We start from the raw sequence: 17948 nt of genomic DNA, 5'->3' as shown, positions 1-17948 counted from the left end.
CGAACGCGGCGCTGTGAAGCGGCTGGAAAAGGCCGTCGCCAGGGGGCGCAGGGAGCGCAGGGAGCCCCGCCCCCCGGAGGGACCGCCCCCATGGACGAGACCGGAAGCGCTCGGCCTGGCCCGGAAGTGGTGAAGACTTGGAACGTGCGCGCTGCGGCATGGCGGCCCACCGGCCCGGCCCGCTCAAGCAGCAGAATAAAGCTCACAAAGGCGGGCGGCATCGGGGTCGGGGATCTGCACAGCGGGATGGCAAGGGTAAGAAGGTAGCGTAGAAGGAAGAAGGGCTCTTTGGCCGTTATTAAGTCTTTTTCCCCATGCCCAGACTGAGCTGCTGTTTCCCGTCTGGGCCCCATGCGAAAGGCCCTTTCTTTTTTTTTTTTTTTTTTTTGAGACGGAGTTTCACTCTTGTTACCCAGGCTGGAGTGCAATGGCGCGATCTCGGCTCACCGCAACCTCCGCCTCCTGGGTTCAGGCAATTCTCCTGCCTCAGCCTCCTGAGTAGCTGGGACTACAGGCACGCGCCACCATGCCCAGCTAATTTTTTGTATATTTAGTAGAGACGGGGTTTCACCATGTTGACCAGGATGGTCTCGATCTCTTGACCTCGTGATCCACCCGCCTCGGCCTCCCAAAGTGCTGGGATTACAGGCTTGAGCCACCGCGCCCGGCTCGAAAGGCCCTTTCTAAGGTGGGCGGAGAAGGGTCCCTTTTCCTGACGTTATTGTGGGACCGATCACAACAGTCCCTTCTAACCTGCCCTCCAGGCCGTCTAGCACTGAAAACCCTAAGCAAGAAGGTGAGAAAAGAACTCAGCAGAGTCGACCAGAGGCATCGCGCCAGCCAGCTCCGAAAGCAGAAGAAGGAGGCGGTGAGAGGAGCGGGTTTGGGAGACTGTGGCTCCGCTGCTCTTTTAAGTAGCTAATGCCTTGAACTGGAAAATGAGACCGGGTGGAGGGTCCAGGGACAGAATAGCCCTAGAGCACATGTCGAGCGTGCAGGTCTGGCATTCCTTTCTTTGGTCAGAATTCCTGCCACCCCGCCGGCATATATGGGGCCTTTTACCAGAGAGACGCTGGTTGTGGGTGGGGGAAATGCAATGCTGGAGTGAAGTACTGAGACTTTGAGATGTTCTCGGATATCTGATTTCAGGTTCTGGCAGAGAAGAGACAGCTGGGTAGCAAGGATGGCCCTCCTCATCAGGTACTGGTGGTGCCCCTGCACAACAGAATTTCCCTGCCAGAGGCCATTCAGCTGCTTCAGGATAGGGACACTGGAAGAGTACACTTGAATGAATTGGGAAACACCCACAGCTTTATGCTGCTATGCCCTCGCCTGAAACATCGGTGGTTTTTCACATCAGCAAGGCCAGGTTAGAGTATACAACAATGTTTTCTATTATGTTTGAGTAGTGGTGGTTTTTTTTTTTTTTTTAGCATAATGTGCTGGTGCCAACCTCCTCTTCTTTCTTCTGTCTCCAGGGGATCTACACACTGTGTTAGACATGGCTAAAGTAGCTGATACAGTCCTGTTCTTACTTGATCCACTTGAAGGCTGGGACAGCACTGGAGATTACTGTCTTTCCTGCCTCTTTGCCCAGGGGCTTCCCACCTATAGTAAGTGAGTTAGCATTTATTGTGCACCTGTATTTGATACATGAATACAACTGATGGGTCATATTCAGCTAATGGTGGGGTGCACACCTATGGATTTTTTTTTTTTTTTTTTTGAGACGGAGTTTCGCTCTTGTTACCCAGGCTGGAGTGCAATGGCGTGATCTCAGCTCACTGCAACTTCCGCCTCCTGGGTTCAGGCAGTTCTCCTGCCTCAGCCTCCTGAGTAGCTGGGATTACAGGCATGCGCCACCATGCCCAGCTAATTTTTTTGTATTTTTAGTAGAGACGGGGTTTGACCATGTTGACCAGGATGGTCTCGATCTCTTGACCTCGTGATCCACCCGCCGCAGCCTCCCAAAGTGCTCACATATGGATTAAAGTTGGTCCATTGTTTTATAGATTCTCACTCAGGTTACCTTTTTGGTTTTGGCTGTCCTTTGCCTAGAGAAGGTTATGAAGTTTGATTTCACTGTGAAATTCCTTTAGGGTAGTTAAGTGTTGGATGTCCCAGTGATCTCTGGGCTTGCAACTGAGCTGTTGCAACTGAGCTGTTAGGTCGTGAACTGAAGGGTTTTTTTTTTTTTTTTGGACAGAGTTTTGCTCTTTTTGCCCAGGCTAGAGTGCAATGGTGTTGGGTCACCACAACCTCGGCCTCCTGGGTTCAAGCAATTCTGCCTCAGCCTCCCGAGAAGCTGGGATACAAGCATGCGCCACTATGCCTGGCTAATTTTATATTTTGAGTAGAGACAGAGTTTCTTGATGTTGGTCAGCCTGGTCTCGAACTCCTGACCTCAGGTGATCCACCCGACTCAGTCTCCCAAAGTGCTGGGATTACAGGTGTGAACCATGGTGCCTTCAGGGAGATTTTTATGTAATGAAGCAATAGGTCACAAAGCATTTTCTCTTTTGCTTACAGCACTAGCTGTCCAGGGGATTTCTGGCCTCCCACTGAAGAAACAAATAGATGCCAGGAAGAAGCTAAGTAAAGCAGTGGAGAAGCGCTTTCCAGATAACAAACTCCTCTTGTTAGACACTCAGCAGGAGGCAGGGATGCTGCTTAGGCAGTTGGCTAACCAGAAGCAACAGCATCTTGCTTTTCGGGACCGGCGAGCCTACCTGTTTGCCCATGCTGTTGATTTTGTTCCTAGTGAAGAGAATAACTTGGTGGGCAACTTGAAAATTTCAGGCTATGTTCGAGGGCAGACTCTGAATGTAAACAGGTTGCTGCATATTGTTGGACATGGTGATTTCCAGATGAAACAGATAGATGCCCCTGTGGACCCTTTCCCTTTAAATCCTAGAGTAATTAAATCCCAGAAGGACCTAGACATGGCAATGGAGGTAAGAATGATTTTTTTTTTTTTTTTTTTCTGTTTTTTTAGGGGGGAAGACATACTCTTAATTCATACTCATATGAAAGTTGGCACAGTGTACTGAAAAATGTCGCATCCAGAGTTAAAAGAGAAAGAAAAATAAAGTTGGCACAGGAAGGAAACTTAAATTCAGAGAAGACAGTCTGTACATTTAGGTGATTGAAGAGACTGCCAGTCTGAAGTAAGGCAAAGTTAGTTATAAATATGTTGATAAATTACATATTTATCCAACACTTTATATACTCTGCACTGCAATTGGCTCTGAGTTTATAGAAGACACTCAAGACATGGTTGCTTTCCTTAAGGGACTTAATTGGGCTGGAACAAAATGGCATCTGTAAAATAGAGATAGAGATAGCATATGGTTGAGGTACAGACCTACTATGGAAGTTTAGAAAGTAGACTAGCAAGCTTTACAGAAGAGATCAGACTTGAGCTAGGTGTTGAGAAGGATGAATGTGATTTATGAGTTGAAGAGGGATAAAAGAATATCCTAGAAGATAAAGGTAATATGAACCTAGGCACAGTGGTGGATCAAAGGGTTTATTTGAACTTTGAAGAAGTCAACTTGATGGGAGTGAGGTATGTAATAAATGAGTACGAGTAGGGACAGAATAAGAAAGACCTCAAGAGCCAAGCAGAGTTAAAATACCCTGGAAATGGCCGGGTGTGTGACTGACATCTGTAATCCCAGCACTTTGGGAAGCCGAGGCAGGTGGATCACCTGAGGTCGGGAGTTCGAGACCAGCCTGGTCAACATGGAGAAGCGCTGTCTCTACTAAAAATACAAAATTAGCTGGGTGTGGTAGTGTATGCCTGTAATCCGGCTGAGGCAGAAGAATGACTTGAACCCAGGAGGCGGAGGTTGCAGTGACCCATTACACTCCAGCTTGAACAAGAGTGAAACTGTCTCAAAAAAAAAAAAAAACCCTGGAAATTAGAAAATGGTCATTTGAAAAATTTTGACAAGTTTTGGCATTCTGTTGCATTCATCTTCTATATGAGGATTGGTATTTCTGGGTCTTTCTGATTACTCTGTTTGATTTAGGAGATTTTTGGTTAATGGTTGACTATCACCTGCTTTTGGTTTTCAGATTTGTGCTACAGATACTGTAGATGATATGGAAGAAGACCTTAAGGTCCTAATGAAGGCAGACCCTGATAAACAGGAATCCTTGCAAACAGAGGTTATCCCAGATCCAATGGAGGGGGAGCAAACGTGGCCCACTGAGGAGGAGCTGAGTGAGGCAAAGGGTTGGTATTGGTAAACTTGTTTGTAATTCATCTGACCTGGAATTGTGGATTTCCTCTAGCTCTTCAGAGTGAGGACCATATGGGATAGAGCGGGATGGGGATATAGTTGAAAGTCTGTCCTCACTCTCAAATGCTGTGTATGTTTTCACTAAACAAACATTAGACACAGCTTTGTTCCATTTCTCAAAATTACTTGTGTTAATGTTTTATCATGAACAGATAAACAACTTTGGATTCATTTTAGGGCTTATTTAGCTGTGTAAGTATTGTCAGTCGTGAGGCAACTGAATTAAATTTGGAAGTAGTTAGTTCTGCTTACAGTGTCCGCTGGAATTTCCCATGTTGGCAGCAGCGTCCAATGCCTTGCCTGGGTGAGAATAACCAGAGGGATAGGGAAAGGACGTCTATAATTTACTTAATTTGTTTGGGGTTTTACAGATTTCTTGAAGGACAGTTCTAAGGTGATAAAGAAGGTCCCCAAAGGAACATCCAGTTACCAAGCTGAATGGATTTTGGATAGTGGCAGCCAAAGTGGTGTGGAAGGAGATGAATATGATGACGTGGAACATGAGGATTTTATGGAAGAAGAATCTCAGGTAAGGAAATGAGGCCTTAGGCCATTTCTGTGTCTAGCTTCAACCATCAGGCAAAGTGCAATTGTGATCTTGAGGGGTGTGTACGGTTAGTTTCTTAGGAATGACTCTGTAGTTGCCAGGAATGAGGCTTTTGTTTTCTACTTTAGGCTGTATTAGAATTTATGTTGGTTGGGAATAGGTATGTAATACAATTATTTTACTCTTAGCTTATTGGCCTTTAGGGTAGAGATGGGTATGGATTTCTTCTGAAATAAGTAATTCTTTATTCTACAGGATGAGAGTAGTGAAGAAGAAGAGGAAGAATATGAAACTATGACTATAGAGGAGTCTGTGCGTGATGATCTGTATGATAAGAAAGTAGATGAAGAAGCTGAGGCAAAAATGTTGGAGAAATATAAACAAGAAAGACTGGAAGAAATGTTTCCAGATGAGGTGGACACCCCCCGTGACGTGGCTGCTAGAATTCGGTTAGTCAACAAGTCTAAATTAAGTCAATAGGTTTTTAAAAACTTGGCTCAGAGCTATGTCACTGTGATGCAAACGAAGAAAAACACATTTTTTCATGCTCCTGAAGAGCTAATATTTAATATGGGAAGGCAAGACATATATACATACAGGAAATGGTAATTATAATCAAGTTCTAGACTGTGGTACAGACTACTATTATAGGACTTTAATGAAGGAGAAATACTAAGGTTAATTAGCAAATAGTTCTTCCCAAAGGAGCCAATACTCAATTGAAATATATGATGTTTGGAGATTTTAGGGGGTTCGGATAGAGAATAGCAAAGGTAGAAGAGTGAAAATGTCGATGATTATATCTGTTCTGGAGGCGAGTGACTAAAACCAGTGAACTAATTTTGGATATTAAGGAGATAAGGCTATGTGTTAAGCCATTCTCGCATTGCTATAAAGAAGTACCAGGCCAGGCGTGGTGGCTCAAGCCTGTAATCCCAGCACTTTGGGAGGCCGAGGTGGGTGGATCACGAGGTCAAGAGATCGAGACCATCCTGGTCAACATGGTGAAACCCCGTCTCTACTAAAAATACAAAAAATTAGCTGGGCATGGTGGTGTGTGCCTGTAATCCCAGCTACTCAGGAGGCTGAGGCAGGAGAATTGCTTGAACCCAGGAGGCGGAGGTTGTGGTGAGCCAAGATCGTGCCATTGCACTCCAGCCTGGGTAACAAGAGTGAAACTCCGTCTCAAAAAAAAAAGAAGTACCAGAGACTGTGTAATTTATAAAGAAAAGAGATTTAATTGGCTCATGGTTCTGCAGGCTGTACAGGAAGCATGGTCCTGGCATCTGTTCAGCTGGGGCAGCCTGAAGAAACTTACAATCATGGCAGAAGGCAGAGAGGAAGCAAGTCATGTCACATGGCCGGAGTAGGAACAAGAGAGCAAGGCAGGAGGTGCTAACACTTCTAAAGAACCAGATCTCATGGGAGCTCCCTCACCATCCGGGATGGTGCCAAGCCATTCATGAGAAAACCTCTCCCATAATCCAGTCACCTCCCACCAGGCTTCGACTCCAACATTGGAGATTATATTTCAATATGAGATTTGGGCAGGGACACACATCTGAACTATACCAGGTCATTACCAAACATCTTTTTTGTCAGGGAGCCACTATAAATCGTTTTCTTTTGTCAGTGGGAAGCTTGGGTTTTGGTTCTGATATAACTTATTACAAGTTGTTTTGCAGTGTGGTCTTGGTTTAAGCTGTTAGTTTATTTTGAGAGATAGTGATTGGAGTGATTCAGCTAGATCCTTAGCCATTTTAGCAGTGACTTGAATCAATATAGCACCATATAAATCTGACTTAATTTCTTTAAAATCTTCAATATTCTAGATTTCAGAAATACAGAGGCCTCAAGAGCTTCCGGACATCTCCATGGGATCCTAAGGAAAACCTTCCTCAAGAGTATGCTCGGATATTTCAGTTTCAGAACTTTACTAATAGCAGGAAAAGCATCTTTAAGGAGATTGAAGAAAAAGAGGTTGAAGGAGCTGAGGTATCTGCCCTCCTTGCCCATCTTGTGTGTTGCTTTCATTTGTCAACATGCTCCCAATTTACTCCTTCTCTTGGCATGGAAATATGCTGTGTTGGGGGATTAGGGGAGCCCCTGAGTCATCGACAAGAATGATATTGGAGGCCGGGCGCGGCGGCTCAAGCCTGTAATCCCAGCACTTTGGGAGGCTGAGGCGGGTGGATCATGAGGTCGAGAGATCGAGACCATCCTGGTCAACATGGTGAAACCCCGTCTCTACTAAAAATACAAAAAATTAGCTGGGCATGGTGGCGCATGCCTGTAATCCCAGCTACTCGGGAGGCTGAGGCAGGAGAATTGCCTGAACCCAGGAGGCGGAGGTTGCGGTGAGCCGAGATCGCGCCATTGAACTCCAGCCTGGGTAACGAGCAAAACTCCGTCTCAAAAAAAAAAAAAAAGAATGATACTGGAAACAGGCCAGGTGCGGTGGCTCACACCTGTAATCCCAACGCTTTGGGAGGCCAAGGTGAGGGGGCCCCTTGAGGTCAGGAGTTTGAGAGCAGCCTGGCCAACATGGAGAAACCCCATCTCTACTAAAAATAAAAAATTAGCTGGGTGTGGTGGCGCATGCCTGTAATCCCAGCCACTTGGGAGGCTGAGGCAGGAGAATTGCTTGAACCCAGGAGGCAGAGGTTGCAGTGAACAGAGATTGTGCCGTTGCACTCATGCCTGGGCAACAGTGAGACTCCATCTCAAAAAAAAAAAAAGATACTGGGAACAAAGAGGTCTCTGCCATGTTAAATGAAAAAGTGTAATCTGGGTAGTAAAGCCATCTTGAAGGGTGGGGCTGGCTTTAAAAAGGTCATCTGAAAGACTCACCATATTTGGAGAAAGCTTCCCCATTAGGATTTTGAGGGGTAACTCCATGATTGCTTTCTGCCTTCTTACGGCAGGTTGGCTGGTATGTCACAATTCATGTCTCTGAAGTTCCTGTCTCAGTGGTCGAGCACTTCCGGCAAGGAGCACCCTTGATTGCATTTTCTTTACTACCTCATGAACAGAAGGTAAATGAGTGTCTCGTGGGAAAATGGGGAATTATGAAACTTTCCAGTTGCTTCTGAAAGTCTAAAATTCTGTTTTTGTGACTAACATTCTGCTCATAGAGATGCAAAAAGTCTGCCTTTCTCATTAGGAATTAGAGAATAATAGAGAAGTCTGTGATGGTTTTATTCATACTGTCTGAACCTGTCTGAAGCATCTCGGTGATGCAATCTGTGTGGTTCTGAGACTTCTCCAAGTATGTTTTTCAGACCATATTTAGAAAAAGGTTGGCAGCCTTAAACATAAAGGTTTATGCCAAGGTGCAGATCTCTCTTCTCTTGGTGGCCAACAATTGTATATATTATAGTTCTTTGATTGCTCTTGGTAAGGGTTCAGGAAGAAGGGGCTTGAGCGAGTGTGGTTTTGAGACTGTGGTGAGTGTCTTGAAGGCCACTGATTTTTGTGGCAGATGTTGAGCTCTTTTTCTGCTAGATGGAGAAAGGTAAGTTAGCACTGAAGGGTGCATGAAAGCTCTGATGAGCCTATGTTTGGCTTAAACACCAGTCATTGGTGGAGGTAAAGAATGAATCTGTGTTCCAGCATCTATACTCCACCCAATAATTAGCATTGTCAGTTCTTAGAATAAATCTGAATCTGCTAGTTTGGTTTGCCTTCGTTCAAGTTAGGCAATTGTATTCTTAGACTCTGAAGATTTTTGTTTTTCTTACTTGGTTCTCAGATGTCAGTATTGAATATGGTGGTGAGGCGTGACCCTGGCAACACTGAACCTGTGAAAGCCAAGGAAGAACTCATATTCCATTGTGGATTCAGGCGCTTCCGAGCCTCGCCTTTATTTTCTCAGCACACTGCAGGTTAGTGGTGGGGAACCTGGGTTCTTGTCCATCTTGTCTTTTGGGAAACTGATTTGTGGTGAAGGGGTGCAGAAGAGTCAGTTTCAGAATCTTGTATCTCTGGGTTAGAGGTATTCTCAATATTGTGGCTTAAGAGCCAATGATGTTTTTACTCAAAATGTCTGAACCTGTCTGAAGCATCCTAGTGATGCAACCTGTATTGTACTGAGGCTTTTTTGCCATGAATATTTGTTCCAGAGTAAGTGTTGAGTAGAAGTTGGCAGCTGTATAAAAAGGGCATTAGACTGGGTGCAGTGACTCACACCTATAATGCCAAAATTGGCATTAGAATGGGTGAATTAAAGACAAAAAAAAGCCAAGATTTTATCATCCTCTTATTGTTTCAAAATAGTTCTGATGTTTTTTAAGGATGAAATAACTATTTTCATATTTCAGACAACTGGGAAAATAATAATGTAAAAATAAAATTACCTTATATCAGAAAATTCATTATTACTTTACATTTTCATCTAGATCTTTTTTTTTTTAAAGACAATTGGGATTGTAACTGAAAATATGGTGTTAAATATTGCATTTATCACTTAATTGATTTTGATCAATTTTCCGTAAGATTATTTAATGAGACTTTTTTTTTTTTGAGATGCCCTGTTACCCAGGCTGGAGTGCACTGGTGCGATATCAGCTCACTTTAACCTCCGCCTCCTGGGTTCAAGTGATTCTCCTGCCTCAGCCTCCCAAGTAGCTGGGATTACAGGTGCACGCCACCACACCCAGCTAAATGAGACTTTTAATGCTTTGTTGTCATTTGGATATATTCTGGTGTATGTGATGTACTGGTATTTATTTGACTGTCTATGTGTGAACACTTAGGCTATTTCTTCTTCTTTTTTTTTTTTGAGACTGAGTCTTACTCTGTCACCCAGGCTGGAGTGCGGTGGCATGATCTCAGCTCAGTGCAACCTCCACCTCCCAGGTTAAAGTGATTCTTCTGCCTCAGCCTCCTGAGTAGCTGGGTCTATAGGGGCAAGCCACCTTGCGCCTGGCTAATTTTTGTGTTTTTAGTAGAAATGGGGTTTCCCCATATTGGCCAGACTGGTCTTGAACTCCTGACCTAGTGATCTGCGTGCATTGGCCTCCTGAATTGCTGGGATTACAGGCGTGAGCCACTGCGCCTGGCCTCACTTAGGCTATTTCTAATATTTTGCCCTGAATTATATCTGTATGCATAAAATGTTGTTTACTTCTTTGCTTATTTTGTAAAAGTAGATCCTTAGAACTGGAACTAAATCAAAGTCTCAGTTCCAGAGACTGAGGTAGGAGGATTGCTTGAGGTCAGGTGTAAGACTCTTGTCTCTACAATTTTTTTTTTTGAGACAGAGTCCTGCTCTGTCACCCTGGCTGGAGTGTGGTAGCATGATCTCAGCTCACTGCAGCCTCCACCTCTTGGGTTCAAGTGATTCTGGTGCTTCAGCCTCCAGAGTAGCTTGGACCACCAGCGTGTGCCACCACTCCCAACTAATTTTTGTATTTGGGTTTCTCCGTGTTGGCCAGGCTGTTCTCAAACTCTTGACCTCAGGTGATCCACATGCCTTGGTCTTCCAAAGTGTTGGGATTTACAGGCATGAGCCACCATGTCTGACCTCTACAAAAAAAAATTTTTTTTTTTTTTTTTTTTTTTTTTTTTTAGATACAGTTTTGCTTGTCGCCCAGGCTAAGTGCAGTGGTGCAATCTCGGCTCATTGCAGCCTCCACCTCCTGGGTTCAAGCAATTCTTCTGCCTCAGCCTCCCAAGTAGCTGGGGAGCTGGGATTATAGGCATGTGCCACCACACCCAGCTAATTTTGTATTATTAGTAAAGATGGGATTTCACCATGTTGGCCAGGCTGGTCTTGAACTCCTTATCTCAGGTGATCCACCCACCTCAGCCTCCCAGAGTGCTGGGATTACAGGTGTGAGCCACCATGCCCGACCAAAATTTATTTTAAAAAAAGTTAGCCAGGTGTGGTGGCATATGCTCTGTATTCCTAGCTACTTGGGAGGCTGAGGCAAGAGGATTGCCTGAGCCAACAAGCCCAGGAGTTTAGGCTGCAGTGAGCTATGTTCACATCACTGCACAACAGCCTAGATAACAGAGTGAGACTGTCTCTCGAAAAAATTTAAAAGCATGTGATAAAGTGTGGAAACTTTGGTGTCTAGTGTGCCAAGGGTAGTGTGGGTGAAGGGATGGAGCTGGGTGTGGCTCATAGTTGGGTAAAGCAGAGGTAGGGCTTCTGAGAAATTGAAAGACTACCGGACAAGTGTTGTGGCAAAATTGATTGTACTCCTACACATTAGGAGCAGGAAGATGTGTTGCCCACTAACTTGGGGGCTTCTGAACATTCTAGTTCACTTACTCTCAGCCGTTGCAGTAGGAATGTGAAGGCAGTATTAATGTTATTTTGGATAATTTTTATTCTCAACAATTATGCAGTCTAAATGAGATTAATTTTTCTTTCCCTTCAAATATTGTATTTTCCTGTAACTTTAGTATTTTAAAAAGGGGGTAGCCGGGCGTGGTGGCTCAAGCCTGTAATCCCAGCACTTTGGGAGGCCGAGGCGGGTAGATCACGAGGTCAAGAGATCAAGAACATCCTGGTCAGGCCGGGCGCGGTGGCTCAAGCCTGTAATCCCAGCACTTTGGGAGGCCGAGGCGAGTGGATCACGAGGTTGAGAGATCGAGACCATCCTGGTCAACATGGTGAAACCCCGTCTCTACTAAAAATACAAAAAACTAGCTGGGCGTGGTGGTGCGTGCCTGTAATCCCAGCTACTCAGGAGGCTGAGGCAGGAGAATTGCCTGAGCCCAGGAGGCGGAGGTTGCGGTGAGCCGAGATCGCGCCATTGCACTCCAGCCTGGGTAACAAGAGCGAAACTCCGTCTCAAAAAAAAAGAAAGAGAGAAAAAGAAGAAAAAGAAAAAAAAGGGGGTGAGGGTTACGTTGAAGGTGGAACACCAAATACAGTCTAAGCTCCAAGATTCTGCCTTCAGATAAAAAAGTTACTGATGGGGCACCTGTAATTCCAGCTACTCGGAAGGCTGAGGCAGGAGAACTGTTTGGGAGGCACTCCAGCCTGGGCAATAAGAGCAAGACACTGTCTCAAAAAAAAAAAAAAAAAGTTATTGATTTCAGCCGGTCACGGTGGCTCACGCCTGCAATCTCAGCACTTTGAGAGGCTGAGGCAGGCAGATCACGAGGTCAGGAGTTTGAGACCAGCCTGGCCAATATGGTGAAACCCCGTCTCCACTACAAATACAAAAATTAGCCGGGTGGGGTGGGGTGGCAGGCACCTGTAAGCCTAGCTACTCAGAAGGCTGAGGAAGAATTGCTTAACCCAGAAGGTGGAGGTTGCAGTGAGCTGAGATCAAGCCATTGCACTCCAGCCTGGGTGACAGAGCAAGACTCCAACTCAAAAAAAAAGTTACCTGATAGGACTAGATTTTCATCTTTTAGGTGTATTGAGGCAGGGAAAATGTTTGAGAACTGGTAGATTAGAGAAGTAGAAGCTGCCATAGGTTTAAGAGTTGCACAAACACAGCTTTTCACAGGCCTCTATATTACCACTGGTTTCTCAAAATGTTTTTGGTTTTTGTTTTTTAACCCTTATGGCAGCGGACAAACATAAATTTCAGAGATTCCTGACTGCTGACATGGCCCTGGTGGTTACAGTATATGCACCAATCACTTTTCCTCCTGCATCTGTGCTGCTTTTCAAGCAGAAAAGCAATGGTAAGTTGAGCCACAAGGTGAACAGACCTGCAGGTCCTTAATAGGATTAACACTCTTTTCTCTTCTGTATCGAGATTTGGGAACCAAATGGTATGGAGAAGGTAATGATGGTTTTCAGAATACAGTAAGTCTTCACTTAACACTATTAATAGAACAATGAAAACTGCAACTTTTTTTTGAGATGGAGTTTCGCTCTTGTCACCCAGGCTGGAGTGCAATGGCACGGTCTCCGCTCACTGCATCCTTTACCTCCTGGGTTCAGTTGATTCTTCTGCCTCAGTCTCCTGAGTAGCTGGGATTACAGGCACATGCCACCACACCCGGCTAGTTTTTTTAATTTTTTATATTTTTAGTAGAGACGGGGGGTTTCACCCTGTTGGCCAGGCTGCCAGGCTGGTCTTGAACTCCTGACCTCAGGTGATCTACCTGCCTCCCAAAGTGCTGGAATTACAGGTGGGTGCCACTGTAGCCAGACCAAAACTGCAACTTTTTTTTTTTTTTTTAAACTGCAACTTTTAAGTGAAACAATGTATAGCCAGTCTTCAAATAACTGCCTTTTGGTCAACATCTTTTCATTGTAACAATTGATGAGAAAAAAAATGGTTTTGTTACACATGATTTCTCTTAACATGCAAGTTTTCAAGAACCCATTGACAAGATGGAAGTGCGGACTTAACAGTTTACCAATCTTAGTGTCACAGTGGGCTAGGGCAGGGATGACAAACCAGGTTTTATCTTGCTTACAAACCTTAGCTGATTGGTAGAGGCTGCTCAGAATGTATTTAGAATAGGTTCTAGGGACAGGCTTAGTAGGAATGAAATGGAGTGGTTTTTGCTCTGATCCTACAAAGGGCAGCCTCATCAACACTGGTTTACGGTTTCATACTGCATGGGTCTTTAAGTGGATTGGGACAATAGATGAAGACTTTGGCCTGTACTTTCCTAACTAGCTTCTTTGCTTTTTGTCTGTTAGGAATGCACAGCCTCATTGCTACGGGCCATCTTATGTCAGTGGATCCAGACAGAATGGTCATCAAGAGAGTTGTTCTGAGTGGTCATCCTTTCAAAATTTTTACTAAGATGGCAGTAGTACGTTACATGTTCTTCAATAGAGGTAGGTATGGAGGAGGAGGAGGGGATCTGACTGCCTTTGTGGTATGAAGGTTGGGTTTACATTTCGTGGGTCAATGTTTCATCTTGGTCTTTTGTGTGTTTGATTCTAAGAGGATGTGCTGTGGTTTAAACCAGTGGAACTGAGAACAAAGTGGGGCCGCAGAGGACATATCAAGGAGCCTTTAGGTAAGGAAATGTGGGATTCAGGACCATGTCTACATTTCTGCAGTGTACTAATTGACTATTGGGTTGGAAGTCATTGCTTTAAAATTTTCTACTTTTAATTTGACCAACTTGTTCTGTTTTCTTTCTAGGTACCCATGGCCACATGAAATGCAGCTTTGATGGGAAGCTAAAATCTCAAGACACAGTACTGATGAACCTCTATAAACGAGTTTTCCCCAAATGGACTTATGATCCATATGTACCAGAACCAGTACCCTGGGTGAAAAGTGAGATTTCTTCAACAGTGCCTCAAGGAGGAATGGAGTAACGGATTCAAAGAGATTTTGTCTTACTGGTGCCCATCAGCACTCCAGGGATGGGAGGCACAAGTAGTGATGGGCAAAGTTTATTTTCTGCGTTGGCCTGTCAGTGCACTACCCCATTTTGCAAGACTTTTTTTGGCCTTGACAAAATGTCTCAGTTAACTAAGTATGGAAGTTTTTCTACTACTTAGTCCAAAAAAACTATATTAAATCTTATTGAAATACCCATTCTCCATTAAGAATCTGATAACTAAGAGGGTAAGATGAAAAGTTGACAATGACTAGAGAACAAAATGTCCTCAGTTTCTAAAAACACTGATTCCCACCATTTCCTTTTTTGTAAATTAAACAGAAACTGATTGATAAGAAGCTGGCCTTTCAGCCTGCTTCACCCAAGTTACAGAGGTTAAGTCTACATTTCCACCACTGAGCACAATACAAATGTTCTTTACTTCTGGGGAAACGGTTTGAAAATGTTGAGACAGCACAGCAGCCACTCCAACACCAGCTGTAGGTTCAATGAGTAGTTTCATCCTCTCCCACACCAGTTGAGTTGCATGCTGTTGATGCGGAAGGGAGTAGGAATTAGTCAAAAGGGAGTCTAGTTGGTTTACTTAAAAAAGTCAGATGAGAATATATATATATATATAATCTCCAGTTTGAATTTTCTTATCACTATATATACATGCTTGCCAAAACTTTGCTTTCATTCTAACTTTGCTTCTGTCAAGAGGGTTGTCATTCATACATCTAGGGTCCTTTCCCCTGTCAAGAAGTTACCTAGTCAAGTTGCCACGGGTCAGCTGCTATTCATAACAAAAGGTGGCTCTGCCTAAGAAGTTACACCATGCTTTGTTATTTCTTTTCCTGTTGGAGCCGTACCTTAATTTCATCCTCTGTGACAGTGAAGACATCATCCACAAGGTCCCTGATAATAGGCCAGGTGTTCCAGCCAATGCTGGATTTGACACCATCTGCTATGGTTTCTGGAGGATAAAGATTGGGCATCAGTTCCCCTTTCAGTTTGGACTGGTAGCAGTCATCTGCATTCAGGGGTTCAGCAGCATAAACCTTCACACTAGGTTTCAGAGCCTGGGAATAAGAATATTAAGACATCTTACAACAAACCACAACATTGCCTGCATGTCTAAAAGAAAATAGAGGCCAGGTGCGGTGGCTCATACCTGTAATCCCAGCACTTTGGAAGCCTGAGGCAGGTGGATCACCTGAGGTCAGGAGTTTGAGATCAGCCTGGCCAACATGGTGAAATGCAGTCTCAACCAAAAATAAAAGAATTATCTGGGTGTGGTGGTGGGCGCCTATAATCCCAGCTACTTGGAAAGCTGAGGTAGGCGATTGCTTGAACTTGGGAGGCAGAGGTCGCAGTGAGCTGAGATCATGCCACTGCACTCCAACTTGGGCAACAGAGCAAGACTATCTCAAAAAAAAAAAAAAAAAAAAAAGGCAGAATAAGTAATATACTTGTGCCCACATAAGAGCCTTCCCTTTGACAGATGTAATGAAAATCTCTTCAAGCACTTTATAAATAAATTATTTGTCTGATACTAGCCTTCTGTTGCCTGGATCACATCTGATTCTCCTGATAACTTGAGAAAAGGGTACCCCTCTGATATGGATAGTAGTTTGATGATGTAGAATTCAGGGAAAAGACTAGGATAGTATCACTCATGGTAACTATTTTTGTGCTGTAAAACTGTCGTGGATTAAGAAGAGAGTTGGCTGGGTGCGGTGGCTCACACCTGTATCCTAGCACTTTGGGAGGATTACTTGCGCCCAGGAGTTGAAGACCAACCTTGTCAACATAGCAAGACTCCATCTCTTAAAAAATAAAAATATTAAAAATAATAGAGTAGGGCCGGGTGCGGTGGCTCAAGCCTGTAATCCCAGCACTTTGGGAGGCTGAGGCGGGTGGATCACAAAGTCAAGAGATCGAGACCATCCTGGTCAATATGGTGAAACCCCGTCTCTACTAAAAATACAAAAAAGTAGCTGGACATGGTGGCACATGCCTGTAATCCGAGCTACTCAGGAGGCTGAGGCAGGAGAATTGCCTGAACCCAGGAGGCGGAGGTTGCGGTGAGCCGAGATCACGCCATTGCACTCCAGCCTGGGTAACAAGAGCGAAACTCCGTCTCAGAAAAAATAAATAAATAAATAAATAATAGAGTAGGGAGGCAGAGAAGGGCCTTCATCTTAAGTGCTAAAGGAATAAGGAGAAGGAATGGTAATGTGTGCAGAATGTTGAACACATGTATACAAAACATTCATGATGTAAAATAAATCCTCTGCTTGAAGCAGGGACTCCTCCAGAAGCTGCTCACCTTAATTGTAATTGCTATTCCAGCAACCATTCCTCCTCCACCTACAGGTACCACCAGTGCATCCACCAAAGGAACCTTTAGTGAAAAGAATATAAACTGTCAATAGGCCTATTAGGAAGCAGTTTTATATTTAATGTGTACACATAAAATAACAATATAACCCAATAGCTTTACCAGTAGCTAAGCAGGAAGAACTTGGCTATTTTACCTGGTTCAGCACTTCTAGGGCAATTGTTCCTTGTCCAGCTATCACTGCAGGCTCCTGATTTGGATGTACCATGATGCCTTCTGTTTGCTCTGTAACTCTTTGTGCAACGTTTTCCCTGGACTGAAAGTACATGAATTTAGCTTACTTGATTTGCATTTAATAGAGTCCCCAACAAGTTCCATTTGGTCATTCAAAATTTTATTGACCATCCTACTTTTTTCAGATTTTGTTCAGGCACTAGAGATATGTTAAAATATTCCTGCCCTCAAGGGAGTTGTATTCTTATATGGTGGAGATAGGTGAAGTAAATATTATGGTATATCTAAGTGCTATGGAATAAAATGAAGGAATTCATTTCATATAGGGTAGCCAGGAAGAGCCTCTAGTAAAGTGACATTTTTTTTTTTTTTTTTTTTTTTTTTTTGAGACGGAGTTTCGCTCTCGTTACCCAGGCTGGAGTGCAATGGCGCGATATCGGCTCACCGCAACCTCTGCCTCCTGGGTTCAAGCAATTCTCCAGCCTCAGCCTCCTGAGTAGCTGGGATTACAGGCACGTGCCACCATGCCCAGCTAATTTTTGTATTTTTAGTAGAGACGGGGTTTCACCATGTTGACCAGGTTGGTCTCGATCTCTCGACCTTGTGATCCACCCGCCTCGGCCTCCCAAAGTGCTGGGATTACAGGCTTGAGCCACTGCGCCCGGCCTAAAGTGACATTTTAAAAGATCTGAACAAGTGCTGTGGATATCTAGAATATTTCAGGGAGTGGGTAACAGTGCAAAGATTACAAAGTAGGAGTGCTTGGCATTTCTGAGGAAAAGCTAAAAGGCTAGTATGGCTGGCACAGAGTGGACAAGAGAAATAATAGAAGATGAGGTCAAGACTGGGCGTGGTGGCTCATGCCTATAATCCCAGCACTCTGGGAGGCCAAGGTGGGTGGCTCACTTTGGGTCAGGAGTTCAAGACCAGCCTGGCTAACACAACGAAATCCCGTCTCTACTAAAAATAAAGAAATTGCCAGGCGCGGTGGCTCAAGCCTGTAATCCCAGCACTTTGGGAGGCCGAGGCAGGTGGATCACGAGGTCGAGAGATCGAGACCATCCTGGTCAACATGGTGAAACCCCGTCTCTACTAAAAATACAAAAAATTAGCTGGGCATGGTGGCACGTGCCTGTACTCCCAGCTACTCAGGAGGCTGAGGCAGGAGAATTGCCTGAACCCAGGAGGCGGAGGTTGCGGTGAGCCGAGATCGCGCCATTGCACTCCAGCCTGAGTAACAAGAGCGAAAACTCCG

At 44.4% G+C, this 17948-nt stretch overlaps 2 protein-coding genes and 2 non-coding genes across 7 annotated transcripts in view; 3 read left to right on the top strand and 1 right to left on the bottom strand.

Annotated features, from left to right (window-relative positions):
* Positions 1-7: 7 nt before the first annotated feature.
* Positions 8-15578, top strand: TSR1 (TSR1 ribosome maturation factor). The gene is made up of 15 exons (XM_003933085.4): positions 8-255; positions 765-868; positions 1150-1369; positions 1479-1613; positions 2530-2954; positions 4081-4240; positions 4679-4836; positions 5110-5303; positions 6687-6849; positions 7779-7889; positions 8606-8738; positions 12388-12504; positions 13478-13618; positions 13729-13803; positions 13932-15578. Exons 1-15 carry the CDS (start codon positions 159-161, stop codon positions 14108-14110), a joined length of 2412 nt encoding a protein of 803 aa, XP_003933134.1. The 5' UTR covers positions 8-158; the 3' UTR covers positions 14111-15578.
* Positions 8032-8124, top strand: LOC120367045 (small nucleolar RNA SNORD91 family). Its single transcript, XR_005581545.1, has one exon. It is a non-coding gene; the product is annotated as a small nucleolar RNA SNORD91 family (small nucleolar RNA).
* On the top strand, positions 8867-8959 carry LOC120367044 (small nucleolar RNA SNORD91 family). The gene has a single exon (XR_005581544.1). It is a non-coding gene; the product is annotated as a small nucleolar RNA SNORD91 family (small nucleolar RNA).
* SRR (serine racemase) overlaps positions 13877-17948 on the bottom strand; it is a 24148-nt gene continuing 20076 nt past the window's right edge. For all 4 annotated transcript variants that reach the window (XM_039476087.2, XM_039476086.2, XM_039476089.2 and 1 more), the window contains 4 exons: positions 16656-16775; positions 16448-16522; positions 14988-15197; positions 13877-14665 (listed from right to left, as the gene is read on the bottom strand). In XM_039476087.2, coding sequence (XP_039332021.1) covers positions 14450-14665; positions 14988-15197; positions 16448-16522; positions 16656-16775 — 621 coding nt within the window. In that variant the 3' untranslated portion in view covers positions 13877-14449. The remainder of the gene's footprint in view (positions 14666-14987; positions 15198-16447; positions 16523-16655; positions 16776-17948) is intronic.

The sequence above is a fragment of the Saimiri boliviensis genome, chromosome 17 (assembly GCF_048565385.1).
Source record: "Saimiri boliviensis isolate mSaiBol1 chromosome 17, mSaiBol1.pri, whole genome shotgun sequence".
NCBI classification, from domain to species: Eukaryota; Metazoa; Chordata; class Mammalia; order Primates; family Cebidae; genus Saimiri; species Saimiri boliviensis.
Note: the sequence above shows the minus strand (reverse complement) of the source record. Positions and strands in the feature narration are given on the sequence as shown.